The following is a 16,277-nucleotide window of genomic DNA, read 5'->3' as shown; positions in this document are numbered from 1 at the left end:
TCACACAGCCCCCAGCCAAGCAAGTAAGGCAGAAAACACTGAGGTTCTTCACAATCAGCCCTTTATTTGTGAATATCAACCATCACCCAGGACCACTGGGTATCTGGGAAGAAATATCCAGGTAAATGAAGAGCAGCAACGAGAACTAAGTGGGTGACCTGGAAGAGCTCCTGGCTTCAGATCGGCGCAGCTCTGGCTGTTGTGGTCACTTGGGGAGTGAATCAATGGACAGAAGATTTTCCTCTCTGTCTCTCCTCTCTGTATATCTGACTTTGCAATCAAAATAAATAAATATTAAAAAGAAGAAGAAGAAGAAGTAGATTGCCTGGAACTCGAACCTGCACTCCTATGGGGTGCTGGTCCTATGGCATCAACTTAACCTGTTAAGCCACAATGCTGCACCCAGCACCTTCATTTTGAAGATGCCTCTGGCTTCATTCAGCTACCCTCTGTATTGGCAGAGCTCCTCTCCCTAGATAGGGGGACAAACGGTGTGTCTCATTGCTCAGGCAGGCCTTTGGCTAAGCAGACTGTGCTATTCTGTCCAACTAAGTGGCTCATTCACTCAACACGCATTTATCAGGCCCCTACTCTACTGTGGGCATGGCACTACGTAGAACTGGGGTAAGATCTGATCTAGCCTAAGGGTGGGGGGTAAATTTGTTCTAATTCCTGCCGTTCACCTGTTTGGGGCAAGTTCACAAATTTTACCAGGTTTCTTTCAAGCTGACCCTACTGTCTTAAGTCTTTCAACAATTTGCAAGCTCAGGAATTGGGCTCTTGGTGATATTTGGTGTTGGTGCTATGAAATGAACCCAGGGAAAGAAATCATTACTTCGGGTAGAATTGAATTCTAATGGAGGAATAAATAAGATGCAAAGCTGACAAGTAAGAAAGCAATAAATGGGAAGAAAAAGTTTAAGTGGGTGATGGTGATAGGAAATGTTGGAGGCCAGGGTAACATTTCAGAACGGGGTAGGGGAGCGCCCGGCACAGTGCTCACTGGCTTACTCTTCCCCTTGCAAGTGCAGGGATCCCATATGGGCTGCTCCGCTTTCCAGTCAACTCCCTGCTTCTGACCTGGGAAAGCAGTAGAGGATGACCCAAAGCCTGGGGATGCTGCACCCATGTAGGAAACCTGAAAAAAGCTCCTGGCTTCTGGCTTTGGATCAGCTCAGCTCCAGTCATTGCAGCCACTTGGAGAATGTGCCAGTGGATGCAAGAGCTCTCTGTCTCTGTCTCTCCTTCTCTCTGTACATCTTCCTTTCCAGTAAAAACAAGTATTCACAAAGAAAAAAAAAAAGAATGAGACACGTGGCAGTGGGTGAGGGGTGGACTAGCACAGGTCTCTCCCTGAGCAGGTAAAATCTGAATGAACCCTGAAGGATGCAGGGGGACCATAGGGATTGTGTGGGAGAGCAGGTGCAAAGACCCTGAGGAACAGCCCGGCATGTTTGAGGAACTGCAAGGGAACCTGGGTTATTTGAGTAAGGTGAGCAGTGGGGATGGGGGCGGGGAGAACAAGAGAAGGAGGAGGTGAAGCTTGTGGTATGGGTTTCCATCCAGTACACATGGAAGACTGATGGGAACCTGGGCTTTCACACCTGGGTGAGGCGAGAGTAGTACAGGTGTTGGAGCTGAGAGAAGACAGTCTGACTCCGTGTCACAGCAGCTACCAAGGACAGATGGGTCTTTCTTTCCAAGCTGCTTCTGACCCATGGCTGTGGCTCTCGCTCATCAGGTCAGAGGCCCTGGGCTGGAGAGCACATGGGGTGGGGTTAGAGATAAAGATGGAGGACAGGCAGGGTAATGTGGAAGTGCTGCGACCTGAGCAGATGGGGGCCTGCACAGAGACCAGTCGGCAGCCACAACCTTGCAGATCTGTGTCTTAGAAAAATGAGGCCCGGTACGGTGGCCTAGTGGCTAAAGGGGAGGACTTGAACTTCCGATCATCCTCATCCTGGTGACCATGCCAGCTGTATTCCCAACACCCACCTGGTGCTCAGGTCACCACCCCTGTGAATTCTGCCTGTGAATTTTTCTGCTGCAGCAGCGGGAAGCACCCTGGTTGGGAGGGCAAGGAAGGGAGCGCAGAAAGAGGAGGAGGAACCACCGGTGGTCCAGGGGTTCTGAACCTCACAGCTGTCCAGGGACTGACCGTCCCCACGGCGCCCAGTCTCTAGTGCCAACTCTGGGTCAGCCAGCCTGCACCCGCCCGACAACGGACAGGGCGTCCTTAGTTGGAGATGGGACTAGCTAAAGCTCTCCAGAGCTCCCCGGGGATGCAGGGCTTTGCCAGAAGCGCGAACTGTTAGTGCCAGGCCGGGCCAAATACAGTCATGTCCCAAGACGCTGACCCTGGCGAGGGCATTCCTCAGGGGACCCTGCAGTCTTACCGCGCCAGAGCTGGAGAGAGGCACGCGGGCCGAACCGCACTTCGGGACTGGGGCTCAGGCCGTCTATCCACCGCGCTGGTGTCCGTCCCGGCAAAGCCCAGGTCCCTGCAGCGCAGCTCGCGAGCAGCGCTGGACCTGGAGCGCTGGCCGGGGGTGGGGCCGGGCCGGGGCGGGGCGCGTGACGCGCGGCGCTGGCCAATGGGGCGCGCGCCCGGGGCCGAGCCTCCTGCGAGCCTTCGCGGCGCCCGCGGCGTCACGTGAGCCGCCCTGAGTGAGCGCCGAGAGCGCCGGGGCGGGCGGGCGAGTGCTCGGCCGCAACGACCCGCGGGCCAGCGGGCGAGCGAGCCAGTGAACGAGCCAGGGAGCGAGCGTAGGACCCGCGCGGCTTGGCCCGCGGCCGCCGCCGCCTCCGGACCCGGACTGCCACCCCCCAGCACAGCGCAGCCCGCCGGGCCGCAGGACCGCCGGGGCCTGGCCACCGGCCGGGCTTGCGCCAAGTTCAGGTGGGAAAGGCGCGCGGCGGTGGGTGACCGGGGACGCGGTGGGTGACCGGGGACGCGCCGGCAGGGGCACTGGCCGGGCTCGGAGCGCGCGGCCTGGCACTAGCGCTGCTGTCCGAGACTCTGCGCGGCTGCCGGGCAAAGTGTCGGACCCGCGGGGGTGAAGTAGCGGGGTCCGAGGGGAGGTCCATGGGAAGGAGGCCCTCCAGCTGCTTCCAGGTCGTTTGCCCCGCTCAGGTCCGCGCGGCAGCCTGGACGCCCGGCCGCGCGTGGCGGCTGCGCTGCTTGCCGGGCCGGCGCTCCCATATGGCGGGCGTTCGGCCCGGGCCTGGCAAAGGAGCGGGCGGAGGACGCGCTGGCTAGTCCGAGGTGGCGGGGTGGGGGCAGGGGGGAAGGCGGAGGGGTTACTGTCGGTCACTGCAATGGGGGACGGGGAGGGGGCACGAGCCCCGGGCACTGTGCCCAGCGGGCAATGCTCCTGGACTCCACCGAGGGTCCGATCCCACCCCTTGAGTCTTCCGGGCACCACGCAGTCCACACTCCTTCGGGCACTCACGCGTGGTCGCCGTGCACTCTTCGCAGGAACCTTGGGGAGCTCCGTGGGCACCACGCCCCACCCTTCACACTCAGTCCCAGAACGACCCCGGGATCAATCCCCCTCCCACTCCCATCCCCGGTGCACCCAATCCCAGGACCCTCACTTTTCGCCCCAATGTGGGATTACCATTGGAAATCCTTCTGCTAGAGAGCCTGGGGCTACTTCGACCCCATAGCCTCAGAAGTGACAAATATCCTCCCCCCCCAAACCTCATGACAGTGCCTCTCAAATCTCCTCCCTCCCCAGGACCCCGAGGCCCTTGGGGAGTTCCCAATGCCCTACAGGTGCCAGGACACCAGAACTCAGCGACTTTGGGGCCTGCGGGGACGGGTAGGAGCGGAGACTCTTATTTTGAAGGGCGGCCCCCACCGCCACCCCCGTGATTTGCACGCTGACCCAATGGCAAGCCCTTGGCCGGCGCTGGGCTTGTTATCAATTACATGTTGTTCCTGCAGCCGCTGTGTCCCCGGGAGGATAAACAGCAGGCCTAGCCGGGCCGGTGGGGGGGGGGGGGGGAGGCGGAGTCCAGCAGCCGGCCAGGGACGGTGCCCGGAACAGCGTGTCCCCTCCCCCTGCTCGCAGCCTGCCCTCTGGCCGCGCCACGTGCTGCTGTTTTTTAGCTGCCAGCCGGCTTCCATACCTCACGCATGTTCTCGCTCTAGGGCTGGCAGCACCTTGGTGTGGCCCCTTCATGAGGACGCCCACCCTGCCACGAGTCTTTTTTTCCTGAGTGTCTGACTCCATTCCTGGTCTCCCCAGGGTGCAAGTCACTCACTCGTTCACTCATTGCGCAAAGTCTGCCCGGCGCAGTTTTAGAGTCTGGAGCAGGGCCGGGGACTGAATGGTCAGTACAGCTTGTATTCTGGTAGGGGTGTAGACAGCAGTGTGTGTGTGTGTGTGTGTGTGTGTGTGGACAGCGCTATGCAGTTTGCACATGGAACCTGTGAGGAAGACTGCCACGTGGGGTCCTGATGGAACAGAATGATTCCTGAACTGAAGTGTAAGCTATGGGCCCTCTCCTAAGTGCTGGGGGGTGATGGGAGGAGGTGGGCGGGAGTTGGAAGTCGGGATGGGGGGAGGGGAGCAGATCCAGGTGCTGGCCTTCCTTGGGGGTGGCTGGGTTCTTTGCAAAGCTTTTGGGGTTCACTTCCTTCTCTGTCTTGCCCCTGCTGTGCCTAATTCTCCCGCTGCTGCTTTTTCTATTTTATCTGTGAGTATCTCAATATATAGCTTAAAAAAAAAAGAAAAAACTAACCTCAACAACATGGTCACACTTAGAAAGTAAACAGTAAGTGTTAAATACTACCTTCCTGAGGGTCGCTGGTGTTTCTGGGCAGGCTGGGCTACAGGCCAGCTCTGGGTCCAGGAAAGCCTGGATAGGCAGAGGGGCAGATCCACCGCTGGGTCGTGTGGGTGCTGTGTGTGAGAGAGCCCTGGGAACTGCCTGATGGTGGAACCTTGGTCTCCAGAGAGAGTCACACACATGTTGTACCACCTGCCTGAGGGTACCCAGCCAAGCGGAACCACGGGTTTGGTCTTCCGGTATCAGAGTTAGTGAATGGTGCCTGCCTTGGAAAGCATGCCCAGTTTTAAACCCTTAGTCGAGTGTTTTTTTGTTTTGTTTTGTTTTTAATAAAAAAAAAAAATCCTAAGGACCTCCTGGCAAAACTGCCCTGGGGCACAGGTCTTGCCTGAAGCTTGGGGGGTTAGTTGGGATGGAGGTCAGTTGTCTTGCAGTCTGCCAGACAGATGGAGAAACTGAGGGAGAGCAAGAACTTGTCCCAGGGCACAGCTGAGGGTGGGGCCTGATGGCTCTTGGGCAGTGCAGTGTGTGTGGCCCTTGGAGTGGTCCCTGAGATGGCAGGGAACGGGGGTTGGGGGAGAAACTGGCTTCAGATGTCAACTCCGATAAACAGCTGACCTACCTGCTGTGGCAGGGACCAAGGTCCAGAAAGGTGGCCCTGCCACAGCCAAACACTATTGACTCTCCTCTGACACAGGAAATGGCTACTAGACTTCTGGTACCCTTCCCCTGCCACCCTGTTAGTGTCCTTTGAGCCCCTGTCAGGCACCAAGTGTCACAGTGGGCACTGGGGACCCAGCAGCATCATGGGCCATGCTGTCAGAGGGACAGGCGCTAGCTGGATCTTGGCAAGTGGTGAGTGTCCTGGGCCAGCAGAGCAGCCCCAAGGGCTGCAGAGTGGCTCAGCTTTGGCCGTGGCTGAGGGAACTTGGGTCTAATGCAAGCTCCTCTGTTCCGCTGCACCGAGAACCCCCTGGGCCTCTGTGGCTGTCCCTGTCTTCCCTCTTGCTGGGAAAACAGCCCGCAAAGGGGGGCACGCTTACTGCTCTCTGAGGTTTTGGCCTCCAGACCATGAATGCTGGATGAAACACAGGCGAAGCAGTTCAGTTTGGATCATAGGTGAAAATAAGTTGCTAGCATTAAGCCTGTCCACTCTTCTACACCTGTGAAGAGTGGTACACAATTTAAAATCTGCAATTAAAGTATCACCGGCAGCCTAGACTAGTATTTGCTCAATCTGACCCTATAGTGCAGGGGTCAGAGGACAAATGGCTCTTCTCCTACCCTGCTTCTGTGACTCAACAGGCCTGAGTGGGGGTGGTGAGGGGCTGGGGTATCCTTAGAGAAGCAGGCATCCAGGCACTTCTGCTTCTTTGGACTTCAGGAGCCATGTCCCCTGCCACACTCAGGCACACACACAGCAGGCACCATCATTTACACACACACACACTCTTCCAAGATCATTCTGGAAAATCTGTTTGACACCAGAAGTACCCTGTGTTGTGCAATGGGCCTGGAGAGGGCTCTTTTGCAAACAGGTGGTGCAATTGCAGAACACACTCTTGCAGGCTCAGCTCTCCCGTGGGATGGAGGCAGGATCCAGGCCTTTGGCCACAGGCGGTTGGGGGGAAGGTTTGGTAGGGGATATGGGTCCATGAGACGCCAGGTGAGCGTGCCAGCCTCTGACCAGGCCTCCCTTGTCCCTTCTCTGTGCAGCCGCCACCGGCACGGCCCGGCCAGCATGGTGGACCACTTGCTTCCAGTGGACGAGAACTTCTCGTCTCCGAAGTGCCCAGTTGGTTACCTGGGTGACAGGCTGGCCAGCCGGAGGGCATACCACATGCTACCTTCGCCCCTCTCAGAAGACGACAGTGATGCCTCCAGCCCCTGCTCCTGTGCCAGCCCGGACTCACAAGCTCTCTGCTCCTGTTACAGTGGAGGCCTGGGCACTGAGGGTCAGGACAGTATTTTGGACTTCCTGTTGTCCCAGGCCACCCTGGGTGGCAGCAGCAGTGGTGGCAATTTGGGAGCCAGCAGTGGTCCCGTGGCCTGGGGTTCCTGGCGCAGGGCCCCAGCGCCTGGGAAGGGCGAACACTTCTGCTTCCCTGAGTTTCCTGTGGGTGACCCAGATGACGTCCCCAGGCCCTTCCAGCCCACTCTGGAGGAGATCGAAGAATTTCTGGAGGAGAACATGGAGCCGGGAGCCAAGGAGGTCCCTGAGAGCGGCGGCAAGGATGCAGAAGCCTGTGGGCAGCTCTCGGCTGCTGGGCCACACAGGAACCCCATCCATTCGGGCTCTGGCGGGACAGAGCGTGCTACTCCTCCGCCAAGTGCTGCCGCTGTAGGTGGCGCCCAGAGCCCAGGCACGGGGCCCACTTCAGATGGCCCCGTTCCGGTGCTCCTGCAGATCCAGCCTGTGCCTGTGAAACAAGAATCGGGTATGGGGCCTGCCTCCCCCAGCCAACCCCCAGAGAGCGTCAAGGTCGCCCAGCTCCTGGTCAACATCCAGGGTCAGACCTTCGCACTGGTGCCACAAATGGTGCCCTCTTCCAACTTGAATCTGCCCTCAAAGTTTGTGCGTATTGCTCCTGTGCCCATTGCTGCCAAGCCCATGGGGTCAGGACCTCTGGGACCCGGACCGGCTGGCCTCCTTGTGGGTCAGAAGTTCCCTAAGAACCCAGCAGCAGAACTCATCAAAATGCACAAATGCACTTTCCCGGGGTGCAGCAAGATGTACACCAAAAGCAGCCACCTCAAGGCCCACCTGCGGCGGCACACGGGCGAGAAGCCCTTTGCCTGCACCTGGCCGGGCTGCGGCTGGAGGTCAGTATGATGGGGGACAGGCCTGGGCAGCGAGCAAGGTCCTGCCCTCATCTGCTAGCTTGGGTGTACATGCAAGGCCATTGCCACCACTGTTCAACCTAGCTGATTGGGAAGGGGAGCAAGGGTACAGGTTGGGGGTTAAGGAATCAGGGCCAGAGCTGGCACAGCTGCCCAGGGACATCTTTGTCCCTGCTGGTGACTGAAGCTAGGAGTCAACTGGTCTCCAGTTCTATAATGAACAGGTAAGGCTCATAGAAGCTTGTACTGCCCGCTAGGTAGATAGCCCAGGACAGAGTGAGGGTTGAGGCCCAGCCACAGAGAAGGGTGCTTACAGGGCCAGCTGAGAGTGATGGAGGGGCAGGGCAGCAGGCCAGCACCCATGGGGTAAGTACCACCATCATTCCCACTTCTGTATAAGTGGCTCAGGAGCTCCCATCAGGCAAGGAACTTGGCCTGCTCACTGCCCTTAAAAAGAGGGTTGGGTCAGGGAGGTCCCATCCCGAAAAGGCTGTATGCCCAGATGCTGGGAAGAGCTTCATTCCCAGGAGTCTTCAAGAATGTCCATTGGGCCTGGACTCAATTCATCTTTGGGGATCTGGGTATGTGCTGGAGAGGCTACAAAGGCCAGCCAAGGAGAAGTACTTAGGCACCAGCAGAAGGTGGCCAAGTCCACTAGAATCCCCGTCTGCTCTGTGGCTTAATGGGGAAGCCAAGCTTTCAGGATGTGAGGGTCTTGCCCAGACAAGCCCAACCCTTGGCTGGTCAAGCTTGCTTGGGCTCTGGGGGCTGCTTGCTGTCCTTGGGCACCCTTTTCTGGGATGCAGGCAGCCTGCCGTGAGCTCCCCTGCACAGGGGTGCTGCAGCAAGGCTGTCCCCAGTTTAGGATCCCCATCCCACAGCGATCTCTTGGAAGAATGCACGTATCACCAACACATTCCTGCTGTTTGCTGCCATAGCTACCGCTGCACGTGTGACTGTGTATGTGTGGGGGGTGTACATAGATGAGCCTGCAGGCCCATAGCTGTGTGAGCATGTATGTGTGTGTGTGCACACCTTGCTTCCTATATGTACCATGTGATGCCACCTGTTTATACACCTTATGTCTGATTGTGTGTGCATGTGTGAGTATGGCACACAAAGAGCTGTTTGGGGCTTCTGTTTTCTCAATTGGGCCCTGGTTCTGAGAGTTGTGTGGGTTGGCCTGTGGCAGGAGTGCTGGCTGGCCGAGGTAGCACCAGGGATAGGAAACTGCTTGGGGAATGTAGGTGCAGCACAGACATCCCCTTTTCGTGGAGTGGGCCAGAGAAAGGGCTTTTCTTTTTTTTTTTTTTTTTTAAAGATTTATTTTATTTTCATTACAAAGTCAGATATACTGAGAGGAGGAGAGACAGAGAGGAAGTGGAGCTGCCGGGATTAGAACCAGCGGCCATATGGGATCAAGGCGAGGACCTTAGCCACTAGGCCACGCTGCCGAGCCCGAAAGGGCTTTTCTTAAAGTGGAATCTTGGATATGGGGGAATCTTAGCTGCACCAGAGCAACACTGCTTGGTGCCCAACTCCCACCTCATTGCCATGGGCATAAGAGCCCTTGGTGTCCCCTTGAACTGTTCTATGGGTGCTGGGTGCCAGCCTGCTCATGAGGCTGGCCACAGTGGTGGGTGCACCTCATGGATGGGTGGTAGACGAGAGATTGAGGAAGGCACTCAAAGGCACCCATAATTTCTAGGGAAGGGAGCATGGAGGAGGCAGTAGGGGGCACTGGGTCGAGCCCACCCCTGGGTCCCTGAGCGCCCCTGGACATGCCTGCTGAGGGACCTCAGTTTCCTCAGCTGTAGAGTGGAGGGCCAGAATGCTGGCTTGGCATGCAATGAACTCCAGCACTGGGTGCCAGGGCAACTTGCAGTAATTCCTGTGTGTTCTTAAGTGGAAATAAGCAGGGACCATGCAAGTGTCGGGCAGCTACTTGGCAGGTAACCCTTTCCCTGGGACACGATAGCTCCCTTTGCAGGAGTTATCTCCCAGCTGATGCTCCTGCACAGGGATATGGATGGGCAGGCTAAAGGGGAGAGAGTGGGCCTGGTTACGCTGCCCACTCCTCTGAGCTGTCAGCTTTGCCAGACCACAGACAGCACCCTCCACCCAGCAACTGTGGGAGGGACAGAGCTCCCCAAGGCAGGAGGTGTGGAGGGACTTCAGCTTTGCTGTTGGGGAGTCTTGGCACAGGTCTCCTTGCCCAGGACTCACATGGCAGGCTTGGCCTCTGTGGAGTCATCTATGGTACAGGAGCTAAGGGCCCCTACTTCCTAGAAGGGCTGTATCTATGTGGATACAAGAACAAGCCCAGGGCTGCCATCCTGCACCCCCAGGCATGCCTCCCCAGTGCTGTTTCTCTTTCACATTGTTTGCACCCACTTATCAGAGGGTGAGAGGGTCCCACAGCCCCAGGGGGAGGATGAACCTAGCTTTGGAGGCAGCTTGGTCTAGACAGGGAAAACGATGGTGAGAGGGTTGGGTTACCGTGTGCTGGGGCACTGCCATCAGCTCTCATTGACATACCACTGGACTCTAAATGTCCCATCACCTGCAGAGGCTATGCTGGCTTCTAGGTGTCCTTGGACCACTAAATGCTATCTGGACTTGGGGCCCATCTGCAGTCTGCCTCTCTATACTCATGGAAGCTCCATAGGCCAGCTCCAGGTGCTCCTCTCATGTCAGAGGCATCTGATACACAGCGTGGTTAACCAAGCCCTCCACGGTCACACAGCAAACACTGGCTGAACTGGGAGTCTACCTGGGGCCTCCTGCTACCCCTGCCCACCTGTGTGTGTGTTGACAAGGGGTGGGATAGCTTGCTTCAGGGGTGGGAGGGCTTCCGCCTGATACTGTGGCTATGCCTGGCATGCACATTCCATGAGGGACCTCCCTCCACACCTCAGGGCCTCTGCTCATCTCTTCCTAGGGGCCCAGGTGCTGAGTTTTGTACCCCTGGCCCAGGTTCTCAGCCCCCCACTTCCTGCTGCCTTTGTCTTGGACCCGGACTCCCCATCCCTGCTTTGCTGGTCTCACTTGGACTGGCCTGACAGTCAGGGAAGTGCATTTGCCTGCCTTCTAGGAAGCTTCCTTACAAGACACAGGTCTCCGTTGTTCTCATGACTGAACGTCCTGTCCTGGAATGGCCCAGAAGCATGATGCAGGAAGAATCAGCAACAGACACTGCCGTCAAGTGCAGAGGGCATGCTAGGTCCAGGGCATGGAAGCTGCAGGTCTGAGGTCACAGGAGCTGCAGGTGGCAGGGACAGCAGGCAACCTAGGTGGCCTGGCTCCAAGCCTACTCTCTGAGCCCTGCATCCACTGTCCCCTGTACATGATGAGGCATTTTTGACCACATCCTTAGCAAAAGCTGAGACTACCAGCATTTAGGCAGGTCGGACACTGCACAAATGCAGGCAGCACTGTCCCTACTGCAATCCTTATGACTACCATAACAACTTCCCACTGGCTGTAGGGTTGGCGTCTCAAGGAAGGGACACATTTACATAGAGGTGCTGATGTTACATGAGGCTCTTGAGTCATCAGGGCACCTTGCAAGCTGGCAGCATGAACCTGCACAAGCAGGGACTTCACCTGGGCCACGTGTTAGGCTGTTTGCAGGTCATGGGAGCTCCCAGTTCCTCGGCAGCTCTGCAAGCTGAGTGTCACTCCCAGGTCCTTACTTGCTGCCCTTTGCAGTCCTTGCAGTCACCTGCAAGGGGGACCATCATTCTCCTCCTCTCCAGGTGGGGATACTGAGGCCCAGCAAGCTTGGCCACCAGCCCAGCCTACCTGGTAAATCCGTGAGAGCTTCCTGCCTGCAGAGGTGCCCACTGAGCCCCCTATGGTATGCAGGGGTGCAGTTGGGGCCACCTAAGGGCTCTGTTCCCAGGGATGGTGACCTCCAGTACCAGCATACCTTGGGGTCATGACCAGGGGCTGTGGAGGACAGGTGAAGACCAGCCTGGCTCTTTCCAACTGCTTGGCCTGCCTGTGATGTCGCTATAGCCGTAGGGTGGTTACAGCGCCACGTCACTGCTTTTGGACTCTAAGACAGGCTGTGGCTGGCTGAGGGAGACCTGTTTGTGGAAAAGCACACAGGGACCTGCAGGATGGACCTTCGGGCAGGCTGTGTGACTGAGTTTTTGCCATGTTCTTGGCAGGCATGCGGGGCTGAGCTGGCAGCCAGACAAGGAAGGCTCGGCCTCTTTTTTCTGTACCCGTGCCCATCTCCCTGCTGCACCCTGCCTCCCTCCCCACCCCCACTCTGTCCTGGCTCAGCTGTATATGCACTGTAGATGGGGGGAGGTGGCCCTAGCCTGGGAAACAGGCTGGGGTTTGAGTGCCAGGACATGGAGCTCTGGTGACATGCACAGCCCACTGGGGTGGGAGGTCAGGCACTTGCTGTTGCCAGGGTGGGCAGAACCAGGAAGGCTGCAGCGAGAACTGTTCTGTTGGGTTCCCCTTCTCTCCCCAGGCTACATGGGTCAAGGCCTCCACCCACAGGGACAGAGGGGATCAGCAGCCCCTACCCTTGGTCTGAGTTGGGGACTGCTGTTCTAGGGTGCTGCTTCACCCCATCCTACCTTGTGGCCACAGATCTGAGAGCAGGCATCAGGCCTGATGCTTCTATGCATTCGTGGGTGTCTGTGTGTGTGTGCGTGATAGTACCTGTGTAGGTGTGTGTCAGCACTTGTACATACACATGTGTGCACAGCTGTGCATGTGTGCGTGCACTGGGAGGGCCTGCTACCAGGAGAGCTCTCGGTTGCTCTGGGGATGCCTGCTATATCCACTATTGTATTTCCTTGCACTCACTGATCCTCTAGCACGTCCCACACCCAGGGCTGAGCACCCATGAGGCCTCGTGGGACACATTGACAGTCATCAGAAAGCTGAAACCAATTTCAAATTAAAGTGATGACAAGGACAAGGAAAGAGACATGCCTAATGCCTGGGGTGAGTTGCAGTTCTGTAGGACTCTCCTGAGGAACTGACATTTAAGCTGAGCTCTGGGGAATGGGTAGGAGAGAGTAAGTGCGAATGTCCTATGGTAAGAAGATCAAGGATGGGCAGTGTTAGTGGTGCACAGGGAGGAGGCGTGTGTGTGTGTAGTTGGGTAAGGTAGCTAGATAGGCTGGGACGAGGGAAGGGGATCTTGCTATTAGGACAAGGATCAAAGAAGGAAGAGCTTCAAGCCATGAGGTCCATCACAGCTATCTGGGCACTTTGCTACTGCTCTGACTTGTACTACCTTCAGAGCACTGGTTTGCAGGCCATCTGGGCAGCCACTTATACAGGGACCTGTGCAGCAGTTTCTCAGGGGGTCTGGAATGCTGCAGGGTCCTGGGGTCAGATGGACTTGAGTCTGAGGACCCCCTCGCCCTGCCTAGTGGAAGTAACAAAGGAGTCAGGCCCAGCTGTGGTTCTGGGCTGGGGAAGGCCATGGTCTCTACCAAAGCCTCTCTACCCAGACCTCTTGAGAGATGCCTTCTGGGGAATTCTGAGCCATGAGGGCTAAGTGACTGGGCACAGCTGTGGCTTCTGACCCCATGCCCCCACTGCAAAGTGGGCCAGGTAAGTCCCTGATTCTTTGAGAGCCTGTCATGTCCAGAATGCTAACCAGCTGTCGCAGGTCCCACAGTCTAGAGCCTGGAACCCAAGTGCCAGCAGGGAGCCTTCACTTTATGCCTCAGAACTGTGGAGAGAAGCCGGGGGACTCAAACTTCCCTTAGGAACTGAAACAGCCCAGCCAACACCAGCAGACTGCAAATGCGTGGGCGCCACCTGCTTGGGTGAGTCTGCCTGGCGGGGCCTCGCTGACTGCCCTGTCCCGCAGGTTCTCACGCTCCGACGAGCTGTCCCGACACCGGCGCTCGCACTCCGGTGTGAAGCCCTACCAGTGTCCTGTGTGCGAGAAGAAGTTCGCGCGGAGCGACCACCTCTCCAAGCACATCAAGGTGCATCGCTTCCCACGGAGTAGCCGCTCCGTGCGTGCGGTGAACTGAGCATGCCCCACGAGGCCTGGCCTGGTATCCTGGGCCTCACGTTTCTATGTCTTTTTTTTTTAAAGCAATAATTTATTTCCCTCTTTGAGAGGGACGTGACAATGTTACCAGCATCCCTTTCCAAAGTACGAAGTACGGGAGGCGTGCATCCAGCAATCCCCTCCCACCTTGCCACCTGATGCCTTTCCAGGGAGGACTTGCAGCCACACACCCCGCGACCCTGGAGTCTGTGTCTTCGGTGCACACACGCGTGCACATAGGGCTGAAGGCCAGCCTTGGTGCCTTTATGCCTTCCCGTTGTAGGCAGGTTTTTTTTGGGGGGGTGGGGGCTGGCCCTTCTCCCACTGGGCTCTCTCCTGGGCCAGATCCAGCTCCCATATTGCTCTGCCAAGCAGAAATGTGCACTTGTGAAATGTTCAGTTCCCAGAGGGAAACTTGCTGGGTTGGAGGAAATAGGCCAAAAGTGCAGGACTGCACTGCCGTGTGAGGGCAGCTACACCCCCCAAAAAAACACCTGGCTCAACACGGTCACCAGAGGGTCATGGGGTGGTCTGAGGGGTGTGCATGTGGGAAAGAGGTGGGGGTGCATGAACTTGAGTTAAATGTACGGGAGCTGGAAGCTGCTGCCCCTCACATGGCTGGGGCTCTCTGGTGTACCAGACAAATCCAAATGCCCCCTCTAGTGTGGGAGGAGCTGGAAGCAGGCTGCATGGGTATGAAAGATCCAGCTAGTGCCTCCTCCCCCCACGACCCCCGGTTTAGAAATGCATTCCTTATCTCATTTAGAAATTAATCTCAAATGAACTAGCTTGTGTTGATAGGTGGATTTCACATCCTATGAATGTATGTAAATAAACTGTATATAGGGACATCTACATAAACTATCTTTTAATAACATCAGCATTTGTGTACATTTGAAATTTTAAAAAAAATCTATAAAGCCGGTGTACATATGTTACAATTATGTATATTTTCTTTGGGCCTTCATAAAAAAATATATTTACTTTGCCAATAAAAAAAAAAAGAAAAAAAAATTGAGCAGCTCTTGCAGGTGCGTGTACTGCTTCCGGGACTTGTTCTGGACCTTCAGACATCAGAAGGCCACAAAATTGGGGTGCTGAGTCTGTGGTTTACGTTGGGGTTGGCAGACTTCAAGGGAACCTTGCTTTTCTTTCCAGAGGAGGGACCCCGGGACTCTTGGGGTGCAGCTCTGGCCCAGTAGTGAGGGGTTCCCAAAGAGCCCAGCACTGTGCCTGGGGCTGGGGTTCTGCATCAGCCACACAAATCCAACAGCCTCTGTGAGAACCACTCGGAATCAAGTAGGTCCTGCAGGGATCACCTGTCTTCTGCAGGCTGTTTGAGGCCGTTGCTGGGCACTTCCTGCCTAGCATTCGGTCTGTCAGGTGCCTGTTGGTGCACCTGCTGTGTGCTGGCCAGCGCATCCGCCATCCTCTTGGACTAACCCGAGGTAAGTGACCATGCTTTTTGCTCCTTGTACAATGACTACAGATATGCCAGGAACCTGGACCAGGCAGAAGTGGGATTCAGAGCTGCCAGCGTATGGTGTGAGGGCACCTCCTCTGCCTCCTCCATCCTTCCCAACTCCCTGACAGTGCTTGAGCTCTCTGCCACATAGTCCCAGAGTGGAGGTTTAAATGTGTGGGCAGCCACTAGGGGAATGGCTCCAAGAAGGGAAGGAGAACAGGGACTGGCCTGCCTCTGGCTCAGTAAATGCTAGGTGGCTGCCACACCTGGCCCGTTAACCTGCATGGGGCTGGCAAGAGCCTTCTGGAAGAACTTGTGTTTTTCAGGGGAGGTCCCCGTACCCCAGATGTCTGACAGGAAGGTGGCTGTGTGGTTAGTATGTGGATTTGAATACTTGAGCAGGCAGTGGTCATTGCTATGGCTACCTTGGGAGGTGGCTGCTGCTCAGCTGTCCCATCTGGTGGCAACTGGAGGACACTGAGCTGCCCTGTGTGCCCAGCACTTGGTATGGCTGTCCAGAGGAGAGATGCTCCCATCCTCCCTGGCCCTGGGCCTGAGGCAAGGACTGGAGCTGATAACCTCTGACCAAATGTGCCCTCTGCAGGCAAAAGTGCTCTGGAGGAGCGAGGCACGGATGTCTACAGTGGCAAGCACCTGCGTGGGAGGGACCGCTCTTTGTGCGAGCACAATCTGCAGCTGCAGGTCAGAGGGACACGAAGGGCTGGGGAGTACTGTCATTTGGCCAGGGTGGTGGCACTGAGTGCTCATGTACCCTCTGTTCCTGGGGGCTGACAGGACACACAGCATGTGCTTCCACAGTGACTGCTGAACCTGTGGCCCCTCAGCTGACCTGTGGGGCCAGGGTGAGCGAGCCCACATGGGATCAAGAGTGTGTGGGAGTGGTTCCCTTGAGGCTGAGCTCCTGGGCCCTGCCTGAAGCATGGGCTTACAAGCTTGCCATGTATCTGCCCCACAGGGTCTCAGGTGGGAGGGCACCTGAATCCGGAGCACAGCCCTGGAGCATGGAGAAGCGGGCCCTTTGCAGCCACGCAGCCTGCTGCTCCTAGTCCTACCACTTGTGGTGCATGTCTTAAACCTCCACAGATTTTAGCTTCTTCCCTGGCACGCAAGAGT

General features: G+C 56.8%; 1 protein-coding gene across 1 annotated transcript; it reads left to right on the top strand.

Annotated features, from left to right (window-relative positions):
- The first annotated feature begins 2,608 nt into the window (after positions 1-2,608).
- Positions 2,609-14,682, top strand: KLF15 (KLF transcription factor 15). The gene is made up of 3 exons (XM_004581357.2): positions 2,609-2,899; positions 6,514-7,620; positions 13,490-14,682. The coding sequence occupies exons 2-3, from the start codon at positions 6,539-6,541 to the stop codon at positions 13,656-13,658; spliced, it is 1,251 nt and encodes a 416-aa protein (XP_004581414.2). The 5' UTR covers positions 2,609-2,899; positions 6,514-6,538; the 3' UTR covers positions 13,659-14,682.
- Positions 14,683-16,277: the final 1,595 nt, after the last annotated feature.

This window comes from Ochotona princeps, chromosome 21 (genome assembly GCF_030435755.1).
Source record: "Ochotona princeps isolate mOchPri1 chromosome 21, mOchPri1.hap1, whole genome shotgun sequence".
Taxonomy (NCBI): domain Eukaryota; kingdom Metazoa; phylum Chordata; class Mammalia; order Lagomorpha; family Ochotonidae; genus Ochotona; species Ochotona princeps.
The sequence above is the reverse complement of the archived record's forward strand: the minus strand, read 5'-3'. Positions and strand labels throughout refer to the sequence as shown.

Bases quoted from the DNA above. Each gene is read 5' to 3' on its own strand.
- KLF15 (XM_004581357.2), top strand. From the start codon at position 6,539: ATGGTGGACCACTTGCTTCCAGTGGACGAGAACTTCTCGTCTCCGAAG. The intron at 7,621-13,489 runs GTCAGTATGATG...CCTGTCCCGCAG, and splicing joins TGGCCGGGCTGCGGCTGGAG to GTTCTCACGCTCCGACGAGC.